Source organism: Halichoeres trimaculatus, unplaced genomic scaffold, assembly GCF_033239565.1.
Source record: "Halichoeres trimaculatus isolate MK-OKI-2021-1 unplaced genomic scaffold, fHalTri1.1 fHalTri1_scaffold_2, whole genome shotgun sequence".
Taxonomy (NCBI): domain Eukaryota; kingdom Metazoa; phylum Chordata; class Actinopteri; order Labriformes; family Labridae; genus Halichoeres; species Halichoeres trimaculatus.
This window is the reverse complement of record NW_027437180.1, coordinates 36,678,830-36,704,426: the sequence shown is the minus strand read 5'-3', so window position 1 is coordinate 36,704,426 and position 25,597 is coordinate 36,678,830. Positions and strand designations below refer to the sequence as shown.

Sequence of the window (25,597 nt, the reverse complement as noted above, 5' to 3'; positions counted from 1 at the left end):
CAAAATGTACTTTTTATTTTGGTCAGGTTCATGTCAGGTGCTCCATCCTCTAAATCTCTTCATGATCTCTGTCATCATTTCTCGGCACCGCTCTTTATCTCTGAACTACTGTGACACATCCTCAGTTGGAGCGTGAGCTGCCCTGAACTTTTCTGACTTGCAGCGTCTCGCTTTGTCTCTGTCATCTCACATCTTTTCCTCATATCCATGCTGAGCTCTCATCCAAAGAGCGCACCGCTCTCACCCACAGTAGTTTACGAGCAGGATTTTGATTGACAAGCTCCACCAGACCCGGACGGGTTGCAATCGAATTGACATCTAAAGACATCAATGGCAGCAAACACAGACATTTTAATATTAGCCACTTGAAAAAAGAGTGACAGCAAGAGCGAAAAGTGATATTTGGCATACCACTTTCGGCAGAATGGAATATACCACTTTCTACTGGACTATACCAATTTTTTATACTGGCATACCAGTTCCGTAAGTGGTATACCACTTGTTTTAGACTGGTTTATTCCATTTTCGGCCCCTAGTTTTTTGTTTTTTATATTCATTGTAATTTCAGTAGTGATGAAAACAAATGTTTTTATGTCATCTTTTTGACATTTTTACGTGTATGTAATAAAAAAAAGTAAAAGTTTTTACGGCCAAATCTTTGCCCCATCTTATCTTTTTCAATGTAACTGAGTGTTGTAAAAGCTTCAGCCTGTTACCAATATTACAGTTAAGTAGTTGCTTGCAGTTGATCGGCTAACTTGGTTTAGCATTAGCCTAGCCTAGCATAGCCACGGTGTCCAGTCTGGCTAAATCGAATGCAGAGCAGCGTCACCTCATCTTCATCTTCTACTTAAAACAGCTCTGATGCTTACCACCACCTACCATACACGCGCGTGTAGCTTTGAATCACATCATTCAAACTCTTTTTCCTTAGTCACAAAACTTCCAACCCCTATAAAAGTGGCTTCAGCGCACCGAGAAACAAATACTGGTTAAGACTCCTCATTAAGATATGTCATAAATTAGTCATACACTAAAACTTTGTAATATCCTAGAATTCAAAATCTTTATTTAGAGACCCTAATCAGATATGTGATTAAAATGTGATTAATTCGATTAATTACAAATCCTGTAATTAATTAGATTAATTTTTTTAATCGCCTGACCTTGAATATATTAGGATCTAACTCTCATGTCGGAGTCAGAACTTCGGAGACTCTAAAACAGAAGTGAAAGTGGTGGAGTATTAAGGACAGATGGAGCATCCCGTGACCCACGGATGACCCTGACAACCATGTGTTTATGTCCACAGACAGTGTGTCAACACTGTGCCCATTCACACAGACCTGAAACCCTGAACCCAGACTGCCGTGACATCACTGCACCTCTGTCTGTTGTCTGTCTCCCTGTGTATTTTTCATCCTGCTTTTCCATTCCTGCATTTCATCCTTTTCTCCCGCTTTTCCTCCAAAAACACGGCTCTGTAACCTCAGCCTGTGACGTCGGCGTGCGTGTTGTTCGCATGTCCTGTTACATTAGCGCTGTCCTCTCTTCAAGCTGCGTTTACAGTTGGGTAGGAACCTTTTGGCCCGTCTTCGACCTCAGCAGCCACGGATGTGTCAGTGTGTGCGCTGTTCCCACAAAGTTGCACCTGTGCAGCAGCGTGGTGCTGAACGTGAACCCACAGTTTTCTACCGTAGTTGTGAATGTTAACAGACACAAGTGAACATAGTGGCCTGATAAAGCCAGAGATTAGACCCACTGATACACCCTCACGACTTGTAGATGTTATTTTGTCTTTTTAATACCCAGTCTGATGGCGTGTGTTTACAGGAGCAGTAGGGCCTCCCAGTCATCCTCTATCTGTCCATCTCTCCATTCACTCCACTTTCCTGCTACTGACGCTCACAGTCTCTCACAAATAAATACAGCACAAGTTCACAACCCTCCAACATCTGTAAGACACCTGGTTAAAGGCCCTGTGAGGACTTCATGAGTGTCTCTATAGTAGTTTCACTGTAATGTATTTCTGTGTTCATTATCCACATTTTAAAATGAGATTATCAGCACTAAAAATGGTCATTTGCAAATGCTCTTTATGAGTATTCTCGGTCGGGTCAGGAGAAGAATTTCCCATGTGCTCATGGGAAACTGAGTCTTGATCCTAGAAGAATATGACAGCCAAAGGTGCCACTTCAATCAAAGCCACACAGATAGACCCAAGAGAGCCCCAAAAGAGACAGTCACATTGTTATACAAAGGTTAACCTTGACATCGTGACCCGAAACAGAAACTGAACACATGCATTCTACTTTCACTTTCCCTTGTATCAGGAACAGCAAAAACCTTGGCTCGTAAAGAAGCCATCTTAAACCAATCAATTGTTTTTTCACGTCTCTACAAAAGTATAAATCCAACACATCAAAATACCATCAGACAGCATCAACACACATCAATATAACATGGTTTAGGAGAAGTACAGAATATTTATTTGGACTGAATACATTGAAACCTAAAAAATTACAATGTATGAAATACAAATAGGGAAACAGAAAAAGGGGGAGCCAATAAGGCAGTATGCATGAATCTGATAACACTGGCGAACACAGTTTTTGTTGACTTAGGTCTGACAGCTGTTTTTGAAATATTCTTTGGGTATGGAATCCAAAACTGATCTCAGTTTTTCTCTATCATGTCAAGTTTTAGTACTATAGGAAAAATGCTTTACTTAATAGATATGTGCTTGTTCTATAAAAATATTCAAATATTGACACGCAATGAATTGTGAAAGAAACAGACATGACTGTAATTTTTATTTGACACTGTTATGTTTTTACAAAGGATTAGGCTACTGGAGGAGCTACAGGAGCAGACATGATCTGGAACAAAGCTCTTTATTTGAAAAGAAATTTGCTGAGTTGAATAAGCACAAAGTGTACTGAGAGATCGTTCAGTATTAATTTTCAGCCTTGTAAATGAAGGCTGTATTCTGATCAGGAAAAATAAAATGGTCACTTTGTGCTCTAATGGGTAGAATAGGATAGAAAATACTTTATTTATCCCTGAGGGGAAATTCAGGAGTCACAGCAGCAATCAAGAAAACAAAAGTAAGAAAGTGTACAGAAAGTGCAAAAAGCTCCATAAGAATATAGATGCTGACAGCTTGTCCATCATTGTCCAGTTCAGCCAGCCTCCACCTCCACAGGGTCCAGGACTGAGCTTCTTCAGCAGTCTGTTCAGTCTCTGTCTCCTGGATCCTGTCTGCTCACAGCAGGTGAAGCTCTTCACATGTGGCGTTGGTGTTAGCTCTGTTAGCCATGTCTGTGAATAGCATGATGCTACTCTGCCCTCTGGTATTCCCTCTGTTGCTGGGTTAGCACGGCTAGCTCGTCCATCTTATTGGAGATAGATTTTACGTTCCCAATAACGATGGATGGAAGGACAGGTCCATGTCGTCACTTCTTAGCTCACACCTGAGAAACCAGCACGTTGTCCTCACCTCCTTCTCCTTACCTTGTGGGAAACATCAGGCATAGCACCAGTTAGCATTGACCTGCTACAGGCTGCAAACAGCTGATTTCACATGTAAACAATGCAGCCATGGTTACATGTAGGATCTCCAGACAAACACAGGAGCAAAAATATCTAATAGTAAAAATATATAATAGTTATTATCAATGATATAATTATCTAAATTATTCTGTAACCAATCTGTATTTGCATCAGCGTTAAAAAACATGATCAAAAACTAACTCTTGAAAGAAAAAGTCTCTTGGGATCACCAGAAATTTGTGGTGTAAAAATAGTGTCATGGCCCGGAAAATGTTGGGAACCAATGGGTTACATCTTTGTCTGTGTGGTTCGAGCAGAAATCAGTTAAACCCTGAAGTGTTAGCGTTTTTCATTCCAGTCTTTATTTGACACTTCACAGCAGAGGAAGGAGAGATCGCATCAGAGGCCGATAATGACGAGATACAAGTCCAAGACTTTGTTGTTAATAAGCTTACACAACGGAGCGCCCGAAGGACTCGGATGGAGAGAAACACTTTATTGTTCACTGACATGCACGGCCGTTTCTGACATGTGGAAAAGGACAGTTTTCTGAAACATTGAGGCATTGTTTTTATTACCGCTCCACTCCCGTCTGTTGGTGTGTCAGAGGGATTACTCTCTTCCTCTGTGGCTTTCTGAATTCAAGATTCAGATATGTGATAATCCTTTCCCTCCATGCTGCTTTATCCTTTTTCTCCTCGCAGGAGAGTCGTGAAAATCCAAAGCCTTAGAAATACACCAGAAAGGCCGCAGAGCTTTTTCACACAGGCCCTCATTAGCAGTGTTTCTTCACATCCTCTGTATTAAATACGACTAAAATGAATCCTTTTGTGTCCATTCAGGATGATCGTATGCAACCAGGTGATGAAGTTCATCCTGGACCGGATAGACAAGGATGAGAGGCAGGCGGCCAAGAAGAGGAAGAAGGAAGAGGTGGTGGAGGCAAAGAGGAGGTTAGCGAACGCCAGCAAACTCTCCTCGCTTCTGTACCGGCACAAAGAGAGCCTAAAGATGGAGATCCTGAAAAAGCGAGCTCTTCTGGACAAGGAGCTTCAGCTGGAGGCTCAGGTAAGACGAGAGGGACGGAGCAGCATCAGATTGAAGCTTCAAAGCTGTGTCTTTTCACTCACCTGTCCCGACTTTTAACCCCCCAGGAGGAGCTGAAGAGGGACCTGCTGCGTATGCGCAGGGAGAAGGAGAGGGCTCAGGCCGCAGCCCAACAGGCCGCTCAGGCTGCCGCAGCCGCCGCCGCCGCTGCCGCCGCTGCCGCCCACAACCAGCAGCAACACACGCATACGCACGGCATTTCGTCCCAACGCCACCTCACCACGACCGTCACCTCCAGCCACAAGAGGAAACGGGAGGAGGAGAGGGAGGTGGTGACGTCGCCCAAATCCAAGAAGAAGAAGATGATCGTGACGACGAGCTCCAAGGAGACCAAGAAGGACGTCAAGCTCTACTGCGTCTGCAAGACGCCCTACGACGAGACCAAGTACGTAACAAGTTAAACCTGTTAGGATTTCATGTGCCCCATCTTCTGATGATCTTCTGTTTTAGGATCCTCAAGGATATACTCATGGTAACAAAGCATCAGTGAAAACATGTCTGTTTCTTCTCTCCGAAGGTTTTACATCGGGTGCGACTTGTGTACGAACTGGTATCACGGCGACTGTGTGGGCATCACAGAAAAGGAGGCCAAAAAGATGGACGACTACATCTGTGTGGAATGTAAACGTGGCCAGGAGAGCAGCACGGAGGAGCTGTACTGTATCTGTCAGACGCCGTACGACGAGTCCCAGTAAGGAGCTGCAGGAGCGTGTGTGTGTCTGTGTCTTTGCGTCTCTTTTAAACAAATGTCACTGGGCTAAGACACCAGTTAATGTTACTTTAAGACACTGAAACACTGAACAAATCCCCCGTTTTCAGTTAAGACAGTTCAGCTGCTAGTTCAGAGCCTAAAGGGGCTTCATTCTTTGGGTTTCAACCACCACAACAACAAGAAAGAACCGCTCACATCAGGAACAGGAGGTGGAGTTATCACTGCCTGAGTGACACCACTCAAAACTAAATTGTTGCCAGAAAAAAAAGCCTAAATAAATAAAAATAAACCCATTTCTAACCTGCTGGGCGGAGACGCCCAGACAAGATAGCTGAAGAACAGGATCTCGTACTGGGATCTCCTAGAAATACAGGCATCTGTATGACTCTTCACCGTATGAGATCACCATGACAACCGAGTGGTAAATAATTAATGGTGTGAAATTGAGAAGAAGAATTGGTCAAAAGAACTTTGAAAGCTCTCTGGGACAGATTATGCTATGATTATATTATTATGCTAGACTGGTAGATGTATGTTTCTGATTAACTGCCCCCTGCAGTTTGGGAATGGACACCAACAGATGCCGCACAGGGTGTTAAAAGCATTAAAGCCTCACACGTTGTCATGTGTGGATCGCATTAGGCTTATTTCTGTGCACCATGTTTGTGCGGAGAGCATAACACAGCCTCTAAACTTCCACTGTGGGCTTTTTTTGTTTCATGCCTTGTATAAACAACAACGATTCAACTGAAAACGCTAAAACGCAGTGAAAACATAGTGAAACACTGGAAAAATGAAAGTCTTATCAAGTAAATTTGGCTTATTTTCAGTAGAAAATGTCTTCTTAGACTTAAAACAAGCCAAATTCACCTAGTCCAGAAAAACGTTATTCAAGGACAAAAATGAAGTCTGAATTGCTTAAAACAAGTCAAAACAATCTGCCAGTGGAACAAGAGAAAAGTTACTTTTATCAAGACATTATTGTAGTCTCATGGAAATTTTTAGTAAAATTTTCTTGTTCCATTGTCAGTTTTTTTTACTTGTTTTAAGCAATTCAGACCTCATTTTTGTCTTCAAAGACCTTAAAACAAGACGTTTTTCTAGACTCATCAGGTGAATATGGCTCATTTTATGTCTGCAAAGGTATTTTCTACTGAAAATAAGACAAAATCACTTGATAAGATTTCATTTTTTGCAGTGAAAAAATCTGAAAACACAGAGACACTGAGAAAGTGAAAATGCTGTAGTGACCAGCCAGTAGTTGGCGCCATAACTGTCTTGTCCAGAAGTAGATCTTCCCTCAAGCAGAATTGGGGCAATCATCTGGTGAACTGGGGAATGCTGATTGCAGAAGTGGTCTAAAATGCTGTGTCTGTGTAAATGAGTGGCCGAAACAATACTTTTGCGTTTCATCACTGTTGCCGTGTCAACGGCCCCGATATATGACAAAGAAATCAGTGACTTGTGGCAGTGATATGTCTATCTGTGAATCCAGCACAAGCAGCAGTGTTCCTTTAATTCCTCCTGTAACTGTAAATTCCTCCAAATTTCACATTTACCTTCACGTTTACTTAGTCATTTTACTTATCCTTTTTCTGTTTATCTTTTGAAATCAACAAGTTTTTATGCTTTTGTCAAAAACGAAACCTGACATGAGTTCAGCTCCTCCTCTGAGGGTCAACAGATAAAAATTGGCACATGGTGTTTCCAGCTAAATGAGTCGACCCAAAATATAAGATCCCATTTTTTTTACATTTATTTTAGTGCTGTCAGGCGATTAAAAAAAATAATCTAATTAATTACAGGATTTGTAATTAATTAATCTAATTAATCGCATTTTAATCTCATATCTGCTTAAGGTCCCAAAATAAAGAATTTGAATTCCAGGACATTAAAATTACATTAAAAGACAGTAAAAAACTTTTAAAAATAAGGTGGGAATATAAACAACACATTTTTAGGTACCCTGAGGCATAAGGAACACATGAAAAAAGTGTTATGGTTCTATCTTTACAAAATCTACACAGTCCTGTACCTAAGATAAGCTGAATTGATTTTTAGGAAGGTTTTTGCTTCTGTCACATTTTTACTCGATGTGGACTCAATTTTCACTGCAATATGAACTTCTATACTTCTATGAGGTCAGGAGAACCAGGGCTAAAGGCTAAAAACTGTGAGGAACTATGTACAAAACACTTTATTCAAGTCTTGGATCAAAGAAAAGTGAAGTATTTTCAGTTTTACATGCTCTGAACACAAACTGTTGCACATTGGTGCAGAGCAGCCCCAAGCTGAGACATGACACCAGGAATTTGGAAGCAAATTTTCAAAGAATTCTTAAGATTTAAGTACAGAACATATATCGATCATTCAGAGCTTGTTTAATGCAGTAAAGAGTGTAGAATTATCTGTTTTTAAAGAATTGAGCTAGAGCAAACGGTTGATTTTCTGCAGATTTTCAAAAAAGACGTGTGAATAAATGAGATGTGGACCCACTCTTGCTTCCCCCTGGTCTAAAGCATGTTGCTTGACGTCAGGTGTGATACATTCAGGGACTGTCAGAAATTTGAAAATTTGACGACGAACACCACTTTTTCCATGTAGAACAAACGGTTTGTAAATGCCAGACATTTAAAAATAAATGTGTCTTTGAACGCCCCGCGGGTTTTGGATCCAGATTAATCTGCGTTATTTTTTATAACGCGTTAGTTTGCGGTGTAATTAATTAATCTAATTAACGCGTTAAAATGACAGCCCTAATTTCTTTCATAAAAAAACATCTTTACTGAGATTGGTGTGTTTATTCATATTTAAAGCTTTGAAGTGATCCTTGGTGCAATCAAGACGTAACGGCGTGCCTCTTTTGTGTCGAGTTGAGTCAGCCCTGATCTCACGTGTCTCCTCGCTGCCTTCACAGGTTCTACATCGGCTGCGATCGCTGCCAGAACTGGTACCACGGCCGCTGTGTGGGCATCCTGCAGAGCGAGGCCAACCACATTGACGAGTACGTGTGTCCGCAGTGCCAGTCAACAGAGGACGCCATGACGGTGTTCACGCCGCTCACAGACAAGGACTACGAGGGCCTGAGGAGAACTTTACGCTCCTTACAGGTAAACAGAAGCGTGGCGATACATTCAGAGTAGATTGATCACAAACTCAAGTGTTGCAGAGGTTTGCTGTTGAGTATGTGAAGACTCATCAGTAGCTGAGGCAGCGGCGGCTCTGTAGTTCATTGCATGCGATACCCTGAACACTAACACAGCTCCTCGCCGCCCCACTGCAGCGTAAGAGCAGCAAACAAAAGTCCTCTGTGTCCGTCTTATCTGATGGGTTCGGCTCCCCGGAGCGCCACTTGGACAGCTGCCTGGCCTCAGCATTTTTCCCTCTCTTCTCTCTATTATTTTCTCCTCCTCTTCTCCTCCTCCTCCTCTCTTCGGCGCTCTGTGTTTCTGTAAAAGAGAGAAGGACAGAGTTGAGAACATCTGTGTTGACCCACCTGTTTTCAGTGTCGCTGTCAGGCTGCTGTTTGTTTTCCTTCGTTGGTTTTCAGCTTTCTCACGTGTCTCGTCTTTTTATCCCGCCCCTCCCTCCTCTGCAGGCACATAAGATGGCGTGGCCGTTCCTAGAGCCAGTTGACACCAACGACGCCCCGGACTACTACAGGGTTATCAAGGAACCAATGGGTGAGTGGAGGAAACAAGAGTGAATACTGACACCACAGCTTCTGATTGTCCAAACAGCTCCTCTTGATTTTTCTAAATTCCTCTGATTTCCTCTAGTTGATGTCTTTGAAATGAATAATCTCAAAAGCTGGGGGAAATTCTTAAAGAAACACTTTCCAAAAAGCAGTTGTTGATGCTTTCTTTTCTAAATACAGAGCGCTTAAATTTGAAGCATCCTTCTCTGGATCAGCAGAGTGCATTTTGTGGATGTTATGTTCAGGAAAAACAGATTTTTGTAACCAGAAGTCACCCTAATCTGATCCCCCCTGAGCCGCTGCATTTTCCTCGGGAATGCTGTTTTCATTTCATAATCTTTTGAGGCGTAATGAGGCTGCAGCTCCTCAGTGAAAGTAACACCCAGCCTCTATATCTTCAGCTCTAAAACAGCCACCAAGAGGCCAGCAGGGAGGAAGCCCTCCAACTCAGATCAAACCGGCCATGTAAATGGGGACTTACGTCAACGGGGCCTTTTTGAACTTCCACACAAACAAACCGTTAATGAGCTGCTCGGGGCCTGCAGGGCTCCCTGTGGAAAGTGACCAGCTCCACACTTAGCTCCTGTTGGCCCGGACCTGGAAACTCAAGTCCTCCCTTCTCCCCTCCACCACAAGAAATAGACCCTGTTAGTTTTTTAAAAAAGAAAAGCAGCATTTGGCTGCCGTAGCTGCAGCCGTTGGTCGTCTTTGGAGGGTTTGAGATGAAACCTGATGACAGAGAATAAGGAGGTCTTTGATATTGACCAGGAGGTTTGTAAGCCCCGGGCAGCTGTTATGAGTCAGAGATGTTTTATTTAATGTAGCCCCAGGAACGCCATGCAGGGAAAACCACCGGCAGCAGCAGATTATGGGAAGCCCATGTCATTTCAAGTTTGCTCAGTCACCAACACGTTCATTCATTTAATGATTAGCAACCGCTAAATACGCTAACTGATTAAAAATAATTTATTTTTATGTAGATTTTTTAAAAGCATTCATTCGATGGCAGCTAGCATTCCACAGTGATGGACATGTCACCCACGCTATGATGCTAACCAATGCTAAGATTTTAGTCGTATTGTTAACCAATCATGCTATAAGAGGCTAGTGGTTCAGTCACATTTTTAACTGATTTTAGTGCCAACAGAAGCTAACATGTTAGCCACATTGATTGCCAATATGATTCTAGCAAATGCTTCATTTAAAGCCTAATTATTGATTCTTAAATGAGGTAACATTTTTGTTGTAATATTGTGAATATGATGGTAAGATAACGTTACATTGTTGCCACATTAATTGCCAATATGAAGCTCACAGAAGCTAACATTTTAGCCACATTTAAATCCAATACAATGCTCACAGAAGCTAACACTTTTGCCACATAAATATCCAGTATGATGCTAAGAAAAGCTAACATTTTCGCTACATCGATTGCCAATATGGTGCTCACAGAAGCTAATATTTTTGCTACATTCATCACTAAATATGCTACTAAAAGCAAACCTTTACCATATATTTTGGCAAAATGATGCTATTTAAAGCCAAGGAATAAGCACCATGGTTTTTTTCATTGTCATGTTAACACAAGTTATTGTTTAGCCACAGTTTATACTAAAAGAAAAGCTAACTAAAGTCAAGGTTTCAGCCAAATTGTAGGCCAGAATCATGGATTCAATAGCTAATACTTTGGCCGCATTGTTTACAAAAATGATACTAACAGAAGCTAATGATAAAGCCTCATTGTTCACCACTATGATGCTAACTGAAGCTTACATTGGAGCCCTACTGTTTGCTTATATATTGCTTATATATCACTGACTGAATAAAATTTTTTACCACAATGAATAAATTTCTTACCAAAGCTAACATGGTTTATCAATATGATGCTAACACAACCTATTGACAATTTTTTCACCACGTTGAAATCCAACATGTTGATCACAGAAGCTCACATTTTCGCCACATTCTAAGCCAAATATGCTATTAAAAGCATAGGAATAGGATGCCATTTTAAGCCAGGTATTAGCCAAATAGTTTTTACATTTTGACCTTTACAGAAGCTAATGTTTTAGCAACAGTATATAATTATAGAGAAGCCAACTAAGGCAAAGGTTCCAGCTAAATTGTAGGCCAGAATGATGCTAACAAAAGCTAAATACTTTAACTTTATTGTTTACAAATATGATACTTAAGGAAGTTAATGTTAAAGCCTCATTGTCTATCACTATGACGCTACCTGAAGCTAACATTGCGTTTGTATTGTTTATGTGATGCTAACTAAAGCAAATATTTTAACCACACCAGATAACTTCTAACCAATGCTAACAAGGTTATTTCCAATTTGATGCTCACAGAGGCTCACATTTTAGCCACATTCTAAACCAAATATGCTATGAAAAGCAAACCTTTACCACATATTTTAGGAATATGATTCTGCTGAAGCTAATGTGTTAGCCAAACTTTTTTTTCATTAAGAAGTTTACAAAAGCTAATGTTTTACCTGCAGTATATACTTATAAAAAAGCTAACTAAGGTTACAGATAAATTTTAGGCCAGAATGATTCTAACAAAATTTTTTACCTTAGCTTCATTGCATTCACATAAAATACTTACTACTAGAAGTTAAATTCAAAGCCACATTGTTTACCACTATGATGCTAACTGAAGCAATTATTGTCACCACACCAAGTAAAAATTTAAACAAAGCTAACATAGTTATTTCCAATATGATGCTCACAGAAGCTCACATTTTAGCCACACTCTTAACCAAATATGCTATTAACCTTAACCAAATGTTTTAGGAATATGATGCTATTTAAAGCTAACATGTTAGCCAAATGTTTTTTTTTTTCGTTTTGATGTTTACACAAGGTAATATCTTAGCCACAGTTTATACTAGAAGAAAAGCTAACTAAAGTAAAGGTTTCAGCCAACTTGTAGGCCTGAATGATGCTAACAAAAGCTAATTCATTAGCCTCATTGTTTACAAAAATAATACTAATAAAAGCTAATTATAAAGCCAAATTGTCCACCACTATGATGCTAACTGAAGCCTACATTTGAGCTGTATTGTTTGCCTTTATCATGCTAACTGAATAAAATATTTTACCACTATGAATACATTTCTAACCAAAGCTAACAGAGTTTACTGATGTGATGCTAACACTATCTAACATTTTCACCATAATGATAGCCAATATGATGCTCACAGAAGCTAAAATTTTAACCACATTCTTAACCAAATATGCTATTAAAAGCAAACCTTTACTACATGTTTAGACAAAATGATGCTATTTAAAGCTAAGATGTTAGCCAAATTTTTTTATCATTTTGATGTTAACACAAGCTAATTTTTTAGCAACAGTATATGCTAATACAAAAGCTTTCTAAGGCAAAGGTTCAAGCCAAATTGTTGGCCAGAATGATGCTAACAAAAGCTAATACTTTAGCCTCATTGTTTATAGATATTATACTTATGGAAACTAATGTGAAAGCCACATTGTCTACTGCTATGACACTAACTGAAGCTAACATTGTAGTCCCATGTGATGCTAACCACACCGAGCCACATTTAAAAAAAAAAAAGGCTTACCTTTACCATGTTTTGGCAATATGATGCTATTAAAGGCTAATTAATTAGCCTTATAGTTTGTTCATTATGATGTTCACACAAAATAATGTTTTATCCATAGTTTATACCAATAGAGAAGCTTACTAAGGTAAAGGTTCCAGCCAAATGTATGCCAGAATTATGCTAACAAAAGCTAATACTTCAGCCTCATTGTTTGCAAATATAATACTTACAGCTACTAATGTTAAAGCCACATTGCCTGCCACTATGACGCTAATAAAGCTAACATTGTAGCCTTATTGTTTCCTTATGTGATGCTAACTGAAGCAGATATTTTAACCACAACCAAAGCTAACTTTTTAGCCACATGGTTTACCAATATGATGCTAACAGTAGCAAAGTTTTTTCTTATCTTGTGGTCTGTGGTGTCAATGAGCAGAAATGAAAGTTTCTGAACTCTTTCCGGAAAATCATAAAATATGAAATAAGAAATCTGCCTCGAGCGTTTCGCTTCCCGTTAAGGGTTTGTCAGTGGGTTTTGACCAATCAGGATCAAGCATTTCACACAACCAGAAGATCAGTTAGAAAAGCGGGTAATGACGCTGTGATAATGACGCTGTCCTCAGGAATGACAGCTCGGTCAGTAACTGATGGAGGTTAAAGCTGGAAGAGGTTTTGGATTTTTGTTGTCCCATAAAAAATGATGAACTGTCCGCCCTGAAAACATAATCGTTTGTCCATCAAACACATTCCACTGGAGCTGTAATTACCTTGAATGGGGATGTATGTCTTGGGTCTTCACGCGCGTGACGTTCGAGTTTGCAATAAAACATGATGTTTCAATTTGATCAAATGTGGTCATTAAATATTTGTTTCTTTCTCACAGACCTTTCCACGATGGAGGAGAGGTTACAGAGGCGCGAGTACGTCAAGCTAACAGAGTTTGTAGCGGACATGACCAAAATCTTCGACAACTGCCGCTACTACAACCCCAGCGACTCACCTTTCTACCAGTGTGCCGAGGTTCTGGAGACGTTCTTTGTCCAGAAACTCAAAGGCTTCAAAGCCAGCAGGTAAGATGGAAGAGGAGGATGATGATGATGATGAGGAGGAGGAGAGGAAACACAAGCAGGTGGCATAAAAGCAGTTTGCATGAGAAAGTTTCCCTTGGTGGCTTCAGCTGTGGAGCAGACTGTGACCTCTGACCTCTCTGGTGATGGGCCAGACACAGTCCCCCAATGAGACCAATAAAAAGTAACTTCACATGGAAAACACTTTTACTGTCTTTCTCTGATTTCCCGTCATGTCACCATCTTGTGTTTCCTCAAAATGTCTACTGTATTTATTTTTATCTCATGCATTCACGACTTGCTGCTGATTTAAGCATCAAACACTAACGTCGTCTGGACTGAACTCATCCTAATGAGTCAAACGAAGATTGTTTTGTAAGCCTTAATAACTCCACTGTCTTCCTGTGCCTGGTTGTTTTTTTCTACACTCATCTCAATGCATCGCCCTGCCTGTGTGATGAGAATGCTTTGCTTGGATGCAAACTACAAGTAATCTCAGCAATGAGTCTTATTTGCACATACGTAAACAATGCAGTCGTTTTAAGTGTTAATGGCTTTAATTTGTTATCTTGGTTCCTTCAGGGTCTGATTCAATGACTCAAAAAGTCTAATGCGGCGTTCCAGGCAACCCTTGTGACATCACATCACTGCCTAAACAATATAATAATATACTAATATAGTATAATAATGTAGTATTATAATAATAATATATTAGCTCTGGTGTTAGCTAGTTTTCAGTGCATTAATCAATACAAAAAAACGTTTCAATATGACAACAAGTACCGTAAAATATAAAGTATAAGCTTCTGTTACCTTATGCGCTGTTCCCCCTCCCTCATTTCTCTCAAATGAGCAAGTTGCAGACTCCCTTGGTGATTGAAATGATTAAGAATTATGCTTATAGTGTCTCCCATGTTAGTTTGTTTACATACAAGAATTCCTTGCGCTAAAACCAAAGTCATAAGTTGACGCAATTTGAGATTTCAACAGGTAAATTTCCGAGTTAAAGTGATACTCTGGGATGGAACAAGTTGGGTCCTATCACAAGGTTTAGGGCAGAAATTACCCCTACAGCAGTGTTTTTGTGCAGCAGAAGACCAGAGCGCTCGCACCAAACACCCCCTCCCTGCTCCTCTGCTGGTTTCCTCTGCACTCAGACGGGGCCATATTTTATTTCAGCGCTTTACTTTCACACAAAAACACCGCTAAATAAGGCTCTAGTTCTCATCGTGTCTCTTCGTCCTGGCAGACTACCTGCGTTTGTTTATATGTGGCACGCCGAGCGCGCGGACTGATACACTAAGCGGCGAGTGCCTCATAGCTAGCTGTGGCTCTGCAGCGGAGGTAGTACCGTTTTATGAGATGATGAAAACTAGTCTTATTAAGCGGTGTTTTTGTGTGAAAGTAACTCACTGAAAATTCTCTAAATAAAGCGTGAATGCAGACCTATATCAGATTTTTTCGGTGGGAGTCTGTTTATTTGTGTTTTTGGTCAAGTAAAATATGGCCCCGTCTGAGTGCAGATATTTTACTTGACCAAAAACACAAATAAACGGACTCCCACCAAAAAACTCTGATATCGGTCTGCATTCACACTTTATTTAGAGAATTTTCAGTGAGTTACTTTCACACAAAAACACCGCTTAATAAGACTAGTTTTCATCATCTCATAAAACGGTGCTACCTCCGCTGCAGAGCCACAGCTAGCTTTGAGGCACTCGACGCTTAGTGTATCAGTCCGCGTGCTCAGCGTGCCAGATATAAGCAAACGCAGGTAGTCTGCCAGGACGAAGAGACACGATGAGAACTAGAGCCTTATTTAGCGGTGTATTTGTGTGAAAGTAACGCGCTGAAATAAATTATGGCCCCGTCTGAGTGCAGAGGAAACCGGCAGAGGAGCAGGGAGGGGGTGTTTGGTGCGTGCGCCTTGGGCTTCAGCTGCACAAAAACACTGCTGTAGGGGTAATTTCTGGCCTAAACCTTGTGATAGGACCCAACTTGTTCCATCCTGGAGTATCACTTTAAGGGTTGCCTTGAATGCGTAATTCCCAAAGTGCAAACACAGTATTAAATGCTCCTTACTATTAATTTGATGTAGAATTAACTCCTCTAAATGTAAACAAACCTCTATCAAGTCTTAAAAAACACAAGTGCAGTCAAAGTAAGTTGTGATAAACCTCCTCTGGATGTTAAAAAAATGACAAATCTGCATATGAGGTCTGGGATGGCAAATCCTGCTTTTAAGAATCAAATTAAAGCCAATAGATAACTCAAAGTAAAAATCAACAAAGAAAAGTCCATCAGATACAATGAACTGGCTGTAATTTTCCACAGGGTCAAGAACTTCTTCGCCTTCTTCACCAGTCGGTTCAGTCTCTGGTATCCCCTGTGGTGCTGGGTTAGCATGGCTAGCTCATCCATCTTATTGGAGATGGATCTTACACTACCCATAGTGACGGATAGAAAGACAGGTTGATCTCTTCATAGCTTACACCTCCTTCTCCTTAGCCTGCAGGAAACATTGGTCCTAGCACTGGTTAGCATCAACACGCTATGAGCTGCAAACAGCTAAAATCTTGTGTTTTGTAGGATCTCCGGACACACAGTAACAAAACAAGTAAAGACACCTCTGCAAATTGAAGAACTTCTGATTGAATACAAGTCAAAACACAGCAGAGCAGAGACTGAACAGACACAGATCTGAGTGTGACAGCTGAAATACACCAGATGCGTCTGCAGTGCTTCTCTGTTCTGTCACAGTAAACGGATCAAATAGGTTTTATTCAAGTCAATTTGTCAACTTACATTATACATTTTGTTGCGGCCCATCTGCGTGGCTGCTCCGTTATGTTGCAGGTTGTAGCGTAGGGAAGATCGAGTAGGACAGGAAGTCGTGACCCAGAAACTCCCTAAAAACACCCAGTGACTTGCAAAATAAAACAGACTGTGTCAAATCAGTTCGTATTCAGCTTGACTATCATAATAAACGGACATAATGAGCGGAGCCAGACCAGGAGTCAACAGGTTTGAGGTTTTACAGCCCAACATGAAGGAAAAGAGACTTATCAATGGAGTGGGAAGCAGGCAAGCAGACTGCAGACACATCTGTTGTATTTGAGGTGTACGAGCCTACAGTGCAGCTCTGTAGAGAGAAGGGATGCTAACAGGTTATTGCCATAATCAGACACAAAACAAGAGTCAGCTGCACAGAAATGCATTGATATATTTGATTTTTATAAAATTTGCCACCTCTCTGAGTAAATTCACTCCTGGATCTTGTGGTTTGCATCCAGTGTTATGTGGCTGTAACAGTGACATGCTTCACCTGCGTGTATTTACACCATCCATTCTCTTTCTCTCCTTTCTCTTTCTCTCCCTCTTTCTTTTTCAGATTGTGATGTCAAACTCCTGGGTGCCGGGGTCACTTTCAGACAAACAAACAAACAAAAAAACAATTCGCTTCCCCCCAGGTGGTGCTGTTTTTACTCGTTGAAAACAGCGTTAAATTTTTTTGTAAAAAAAAAAGTGCATATATTGATCCACACTGTCGGTGTGGCCCTTTTTTTATACTAAAGAACAACGTTTCTACTGGCTAATTATGGCAGCCATGTTGGTCACCGAGAGAACAGAAAGCATTCAAGGGAAAATGTATTTTCTTAGACTTCTTGCAGCAGATATTTTGTTTAAGTGGGGTATAAAAAACATGCAGTGCAGATAAGTTTCCTCTTAATTTAACTTCAGTTTTGATCAAATTAAGCTACAGTTTGTTAAACTTGACAATTCATTCTGTAAATTCTCTTTTAATTGGACAAATGTTGTTTTCATTACATGCTACAGCAAAAACATTTTTACCTCATTTCTTAAGCGGGACTTTTAAAAAGCATGTATTGGTTTATTTTTACTGGCTTTTCCCATGTACATTGTTATTTCATGTGTATATTATATATTTTTTTGTGAAGGACTATTTTTTTGTTCTAAAGGAAATAATGCTAGGTTTGTAAAGATAGAAAAGAGGAAGCTGTAGTTCATCTCCTGTTCTTTATAGGTAAAAACAATCTGTGTAAATACACTGATGGGCTGACGACATAATTGGATAACATTTCACCAACATGGCTGCTCGGTCCGTCAAATTGTCTGACCCACTGGCATCCGATCATGTCTTTGTTTTGTTTCTTTTTTTTTTCCTAGTGCATATTTTTGTCATATTGTAAAGCTTTTAATAAAAAAAGAAATATTTTCCAACTGTTTTCTTCCTCCTCTTTGTACCCCGTCTCTGTAGGTCTCATAACAACAAACTACAATCAGCAGCCTCCTAGCTCCCTCCTAAAAAGTCAAAAAGACGAGTCTTTCCATCTGATTAATTAGCTCCCCTAGTCCGAGTGCGGCTCAGCTGGCTGTGGTGTGGAAGCACGCCGACCTTCAACACCCACCATGTGAGAAAAGATGCTTTTCATTCAAAGGGTTTCTGGGAGAAAATCTGAGAGACCCCTACACCAGGACTGCTCACGGACTACAAGAGGAAAGCTCTGGATTATGAGTCGAGAGAAGCCGATAAACTGGCTGCTTCGATGTGTTCCTGCAGTCTGATCTCTGGCTTTGATTCTGTAGCTGATCACTTCTGTTTCTGTCAGCTTTGTGCACTTTTTTTCCTCATGCTGTCTCATTTTTATTCCATCAGAGCTTGGTTTCATCAGATTTGTCCTGAAGCAGTTGTTGAGGAAGTTTTTTTTAAGCTATCATTTTGGGTTTTTTCTGCCTTTATTCAGAGAGGAGAGGACTGGGAAGAGAACAGGAAACAGGGCATTCACACTAGAGGTCGACCGATATGGGTTTTTTGGGGGCCGATGCCGATGCCGATGCTTTCCAAATTTGGGCAGCCGATGCCGATATGCATAGCCGATTTTTCCAATTTGATATTCAGGCCGATTGTTAAATAAGTATATATTTATCACATTTTTGTGAAACGCAGCAATTTCTGAGCAACTAAAAGAAATCTATTACAACAAGTCGTGTCCAGTCCTCTGAACATTTATTCAGCTTTCAAAACAATGAAATATTTTGTCTGAGTAAACACACAATGTAACAAGCAGTAGTAAACATTCACACTCTTCTTAAAATGTCAAAAAAGAAATTTAAACTTATTAATATAATTTGAACAAAAGTATGTAATGTATCCAAGTGGTTCCACAAGTTTGAGGTGCCCATCTTTTTTGTGCCTGATCAAAAATTGCATCATTTTATACAACGGATCAAAAATCGGCTTTTTAAAAGAAAATACGGCCGATGGCCGATAGAGACAAATGTCCAAATATCGGCCCGATATATCGGCCGGTCGATATATCGGTCTACCTCTAATTCACACCCAGGCTGCCTGCTCCAGGTTTAACCTCATGGGGCGTTGAAAATAAACCCAAGAAAAAAAGCTGTTAAGGCTCTGTGAAGACTTTCAGTTTGATATTGATTGCAGTGACACCTCTGGCCAGAATCGGTAGTGTTTACTCAAGATAAAGACACTGGCTGTTTTTCAAACCACCTACTACACTAGCAGTGCATACTATTTTGGATGAAATTCAGTCTGTAGTAGGCATAGACTGTAAAAAAAAATGGACGTCCGCTTGCTCGACTCAAAGTGAGGTCTCCATAAAAACTGCTCCCCCTGGTGGCTGGCTGCAGTATAGGTTAAAAAATCCAGCTTTCCAGCCATTTAAGATGACTTTCAAAAATCAATACTCCTTGTAGAAATGTTTCTCACATCTGATTGTTGTGGTGATTTGAAGGTATCATTTGGCTGTCTTGTATTCAAGTCCTTTTTTTCTGAAAAGTTTAGTTTTCATTAGTTATACAAGGTTGAAAACAAGACTTTACATAACATTTAACGATAATTGACAGCTGCCATTCTCATGTATTTTTTTCGGGGATTGTAAAATATGTCAGGCGGTAGAGTCAGGAAGTGATTAGACTCTCAAAAGAAAAAAAAATACTATTTTTGTCACCCAGCTCCACTCAGATCGTCTCTACTGCGCAGACTCTGGCTCCAAACTGCTACAATGGCGGCGCCTGTGACGGGGGTATTTTGGCTTCAAAACCGTACACCCTGTGCACTCTATATGCAGTCTATGGTAGTAGGTAGGATATGAAAACTAGCAAAATCTGCAATATGCCAAAAATCCCAATCCAGGAAAATTCCTCAGTATGCAACCGACCAGTCTACCTGGCATACTGTTTCCCACAATGCACAGCGCTAATGCTATTTGCCAATGTGTGTGGCAGGTATTGGTGAATTGCTGCCACCTACTGGAATGAGTCAGCGATATAACTTCTAGGGGTGTCAATAATAATAGCAGTATACTATTTTTGACTCTATAAATTTGCCATTTCGCAATATTCACTGTGCACAGACGCAATAACGTGTGACGCTCCTTGCTGTGTACAAAACAACAATCGTCGAAAGTGAAAGTAGCATGGCAGCATCAACGTCCTCCTCACATGAGGATTTAGTGCCTAAAAGGGGAGCTACCTCAGTGATGTGGAGGTGGTTTGGCTGAACAAAGATCAGACATGCAGCAAAACACATTAAATGCAAAAGGTGCAGGAGAACTGTTAATGTGAAGGCTGGCAACACCACAAACATGTTCCTCCACCTAAAGCTGAAACACACGGCTGAATACAACCAGGCTATGAAGACACGTGAGGAGGACGTGAAAGCTACGTTATTATCAGTGGAGTTTTTTGTGTCTACGACAGACGTGTAGTCGAGCCAAACATCCGAACCCAATATCAGCAATACTCCTACCCACCGAAAGCGTTGAGAGCGAATGTATTTGCGCGTCAAGTGAAATCGCGCCGCGCTAAACACTCGAGTTTTGATGCTGGTACAAATATGCAAAAAACTCATGCCGGGGCTTCGTTGCATGAAAAGTCTGCCATCATCATTTCATCATCGAGCATGGCTCCGAACACCACCAACCCTGCTCTGTACCTGCTGTTGAGAAGTCAGCAGTGAGCTAGGCGCCAAAGTCAGTACTGGATTCATGATACCCTACGGAGACGGTGTGAGCTCGGTGAGTTCCACCGTCTCTTGCAGGAGCTAGGTCTGGACGACAGCTGGTTCCAGCGGTACTTCAGGCTGACTGTTGCCCAGTATGAAGACCTGCTATCCAGGGTTGGTGCCAGGATCTCCCGCCTGGATACCAACTACAGGCGCTCCATTCCAGCTGCAGAGCGCCTGTCTATCGGTGTAGATCTCCACACTGATAGGCTGTCCCGGCGCGTCAAGACGCTCGCTCGCTCGAAAAGTTCAATTATTTCAACTCGAGCATCAAGCGGTGAGAGATGAGCGTTTTTCGCTGGAAACGCTCAACGCTTGATGCCGCTCTATGCTCGCCCCAATGCAGCGTCAATTTGCGGTTTTAAATTGACTTTGTATGTAATATCAACGCTCGAAAAATTTGTGACGCTTTCGGTGGGTACACACTGATAGAGCACGAGCGCCGCGCAGCACTGTTCCACGAATTTGGGCGCGTGCCACTTCATACTGGATGCGTCTCTGGAGCGGCACGCAGCACAGGGCAGAGCAGCGCCCATATCATTTGGATACCTGAGATCAGAGAAAAACCACATGTTCCTGCAGGAATCCCACCCATGATAACATACTTTCATGGTTACTAATTAGCATGTTAAGCTCATCTGACCCTCCCAAACCTTCAGCACCTTCAGTACATGCCCTCTCCTTTCTGTTGGTGTCCTTATAGAAAAAATGTGTCATGCCCTATAGAATGATGAAGTTTTTCACCTGCAAGATTAACTTCTCCTCCTCCAAAACGTCAGATTTCCTCTGGATCTGTCCTACTTACTATGTTTACATTTCAAGCTTGTGTTGTAATATTAAATAATTGGAAAAGTGGCTTCCATACTGTGTGTGCAATAAAAATTCTGTTATTCAGAAGCAGCAACCACTAATAATAAGTGCCCCCCCCCCTCATGTAGTCATAAATATCATTATCGCAAATTTCCTTCAAATATCATGATGTAATTTTAAGGCCAAATCGCCCATCTCTAATAACTACAATACAACAATATTATTGTTAGATGGCCCGTGAGGTAGAAGTGAAGTGGTAAATCTTGTCACTTCTAGTTGTAAAACAGGTGTTTACTTCTACAAATTCATTAAAGCCTATACAAACCAATAATTACCTTTTTTAACCATATGTGTTTTATACGGAAGTGGTTTTGCCATCAGCTGTAAAAATAAAAAGTCAGCTCCTTCCAGATTTTTTTGAATAAATGATTTAACTAAAATGTCACAATCTACCCATTTGCTTTGAACATTTATAATAACGGTAAAAAAAAAAAAGGTCATCAGCTGTAGCTCTGCCTTCGATTACTGAAAACCAGAGTAGAACAAAACAGACCCAAGGTGTAGGCGGTTTGGAAAACAGCCTCAGTTTCCCATGAGCACTATAATCCACCGTCACAAAGACGTTACTCATGACATGCATTTGTTTTGCAGAGTAGATCTTTCTTTTTAACTCTACTTTTCTTTGAACACAAATGATTTTTCCCAGGATGCAAACCGTCAAGTTAATCAATTTTTTTGTTGTTTGAAACATGAAGACAATCAGACTTTGTAAACTCAGTTAGTAGTTACGTGCCGTAAAGATGAGCAGAATATCTAGTCAGTGTTCTTCACATTTTATTCTGCTCTGATGTCTTTCTTCTGTTCCTATCATTACTTTAAAATAAATTTAAAAAAAATCCTTTTTAGTAGAGGAAAAAGGACAGATCTTACTCCTCTCTGGTTAACTTTTTCATCCAGTGTAACATCGTCATGACGACTTTTGATCTACGTGCAGTAGATGGATTCTTGTTCTCCTGAGAAATCTGACCACGAGTCTGAGGAAACTTTAAAGCCCTTTGCACACCAGACGCGTATTTATTGTGCGAATATTTTGTACATATTTAATTTTTTTGAACCTACTGTTGATGCCTAGGTTGTGTTTTCCAAAGATCTGCTTGCAGCAAGTACACATCCGACCAATCAAAATGCTCGTTGCTGACAAGTCAGATACCAAAACATTCAACGTTGATTGTGTTCGTGTCCCAACCATAGACTGTAAAAAAAAAAATGGATGTCTGCTTGCTTGGCTCGAAGTGAGGTCTCCAAAAAAACTGCTCCCCCTGGTGGCTGGCTGCAGTATATGTTAAAAAATCCGGCTTTCCAGCCATTCCAGATGGGCTGTGGTCAAACTTTAAAAAACTAGTACTCCTGGTATCCTGTGAAGGTTGAATATGACGCCTCTAAATTTTTCGCAATTTCATGCCGTTTATTACTGCGTCGTTGGTTTGCAGAGGGCTTTAGAAACACTAGATTTTGTTGCTGATAATTTAATCAAAGTTAGACCATTTAAAAGTCATGAATAAAGTCTTCACAGAGTCTTTAAAGAAGCCTAAACCAGCTTTGTTTGTGAAAGCAGATTTGCAAGGATTGGTGTTGCATCATCGGACCACATGGGTGTTATAAGTCGTTCAGAGCGTCTTCGTTTTGTCTGATGTTGACCCTCCAGAGGTCGTGTCATCCCTCTCGCCACTTCGTTTTAAGCTCTGAAAATCAAGAGACAAACGCAGCGTAGCTTTGTGTTTCTTTAAAAACCCTGAGATGATCAAACACGAAGGGTAAAGGGGTCTCGAAGCTGAGGGAACTCATCCGTACTGTACCCTCCTCCTCCTCCTGACACACAGACCGTCTCGTCAAAGCTTTGAGTCTGTAAGTCTGTCCCCTTATCTCTCTGCAGCTTCTCCCAGCATATGTCATTAAAGTTGACAGTTTGGCTCACGTGTCTCTCAACTCACCCTCAAACCATGGTTCAGTAATTGGATAATGGACTTTTCCACTCAGCATCAACTCAGTTATGTTGCGGTCTGCGGCAGCATGTCTGGGAGTAAACTCCGAGTGGGAACTGGGGAGTCTTTGTACGTCAGGGTTTGTATGACAATTTTATAGCTGCATTTTTAGCATATTTGGGAACATTTTTGTAATCTGTGTTTATCAGTTTTGTAGGAAGGGAGCAGTCACAAGACACCGTTGTTTTTAAGTTTTGAAAAACTACTCAGAGTTGATTTGAATCGTAGTTTCTTTTGTGTGTAGCAGAGTTGAGAGATGATGTAGCTTCTGTCTCCTTTTCTGTGTCCGTCACTTTGTAATCCGACGATGTTTCATCCACTCTTTGTAATCTCTATTGTACATTATGGCTGTCCAAATATGTAGAGATACAGATTTTTAGAGCAGTAGAAACTTTTATTTTTCACTCTTCAAACCAGCAACTAAGCCCGCCTGTATATTTTAACTATTTTTCCTCTTTGATTGAAGTGAACTCTACGCCCTCTTCATGAAAAGTGCTGCATATTGTGAGCGTAACGCTTTCGAACGGGGTGGATCGACACGGTTGACTCTTGTAAAGAGTTTTTCTTGTTTTTGTAAGAAACAAACCAGTTCAACATAACTTCTATATTGACATTGCATTTCTTGTATTATTTATTCATATCAACCGACAGTTCTCAGTTTTTTGAGTAATGTTGAAGAAAACGTAACTGCAGATAAAAGAAGTATTCTATGTTTTTAACGGATTGTGGAAACTCTGAAGAGATTCTCTTTTTGTACTTGATAGGACATTTCATCCTAGGTAATAAAGTAATGTTTTGGCACCATTTTACTAAAGACTTGTGTCGTCTTTGTGTTCTCCATTAGGGGGCGATGTGGAGAAAATTTGTCAGGATGTTTGTATGTCAGGATCTAGATTTTATCAGGATTGTTTTTCATATTCAGACTATTTTTTACCTGAAAACAACATATTTAGTCCCAAATACAAGACAGTCCAGCTGCAGACCTCCACTCTTAGCTTGGAGGCTCCATTCCTCCACTGTCAGAAGGAAGTGACATTGGGATATGAAGTTAAAATTTCAAAATAAAAGTTGCCTTCAAAGTTACAACAGGTAAATACATTAATAATCTCATTTTCATTTCCTCATTTGTCTCAGACCACAGCTAGCTTAGCTTAGCTTAGCTTAGCTTAGCAGATGGATAACAGTTTCCCTAAGAAAACTCTGATTCAAGATTTTCCACTCAAAGTTTTACTGACGAAATGAACTCACAAAGAAATGTTCATTACTCTCTCAAACTAGATTCTTTTCCAATACATACAACATCTTTTACATTTTACTAATAAAGAAAAAGTAACATGGACAAAATAGCCCGAGCTTGATGCTAACATATTTTTTGCAACATAAATTGCATTTTTATGCTAGTTGCATATATTAATATAACTTCAGTTTTAAACCAGAATTTCAACTTTCATCACATAAACAGCTCACAGTTAGTCTCTGTTACTCAAAACTCTAAATGTAAAAATACTAACTAGGGCTGTCATTTTAACGTGTTAATTAGATTAATTAATTACACCGCAAATCAACGCTTTATAAAATTTAACGCAGATTAATCTGGATCCCAAACCCGCGAGGCGTTCAAAGACGCACTTATTTTTAAATGTCTGGCATTTACAAACCGTGTTTCCTACTTGGAAAAAGTGGTGTTCTCGTCAGATTTTCAAATTTCCAACGGTCCCTGGATGTATCACACGTGATGTCAGCAAAATGCTTTAAACAGGAGGGAGGGAAGCGAGAGTGATTTGTGACTGCCGTCCACATCTCGTTTATTCACACGTCCTTTTTGAAAATCTGCAGAAAATCAACCGTTTGCTCTAGCTCAATTCTGTAAAAGACAGATAATTCTACACTCTCTACTGCATCAAGTAAGCCCTGAATGATTGAAAAATGTCTTGTATTTAAATCTAAAGAATTCTTTGAAAATTTGCTTCCATCTTCCTGGTGTCATG

The 25,597-nt window shown here is 40.4% G+C and overlaps 1 protein-coding gene across 7 annotated transcripts in view; it reads left to right on the top strand.

Moving 5' to 3' along the window:
- LOC141805198 (nucleosome-remodeling factor subunit BPTF-like) overlaps positions 1 to 24,405 on the top strand; it is a 77,072-nt gene extending 52,667 nt beyond the window's left edge. For 6 of the 7 annotated variants that reach the window (XM_074690090.1, XM_074690081.1, XM_074690099.1 and 3 more), the window contains 7 exons: positions 4,395 to 4,620; positions 4,707 to 5,044; positions 5,177 to 5,350; positions 8,289 to 8,481; positions 8,970 to 9,054; positions 13,526 to 13,712; positions 17,989 to 24,405. In XM_074690090.1, the coding sequence (XP_074546191.1) occupies positions 4,395 to 4,620; positions 4,707 to 5,044; positions 5,177 to 5,350; positions 8,289 to 8,481; positions 8,970 to 9,054; positions 13,526 to 13,712; positions 17,989 to 18,025 (1,240 nt within the window). In that variant the 3' untranslated portion in view covers positions 18,026 to 24,405. Of the gene's footprint in view, positions 1 to 4,394; positions 4,621 to 4,706; positions 5,045 to 5,176; positions 5,351 to 8,288; positions 8,482 to 8,969; positions 9,055 to 13,525; positions 13,713 to 17,100; positions 17,951 to 17,988 lie in introns of those variants that run through there. The other variant, XM_074690071.1, reaches the window with a different exon arrangement.
- Positions 24,406 to 25,597: the final 1,192 nt, after the last annotated feature.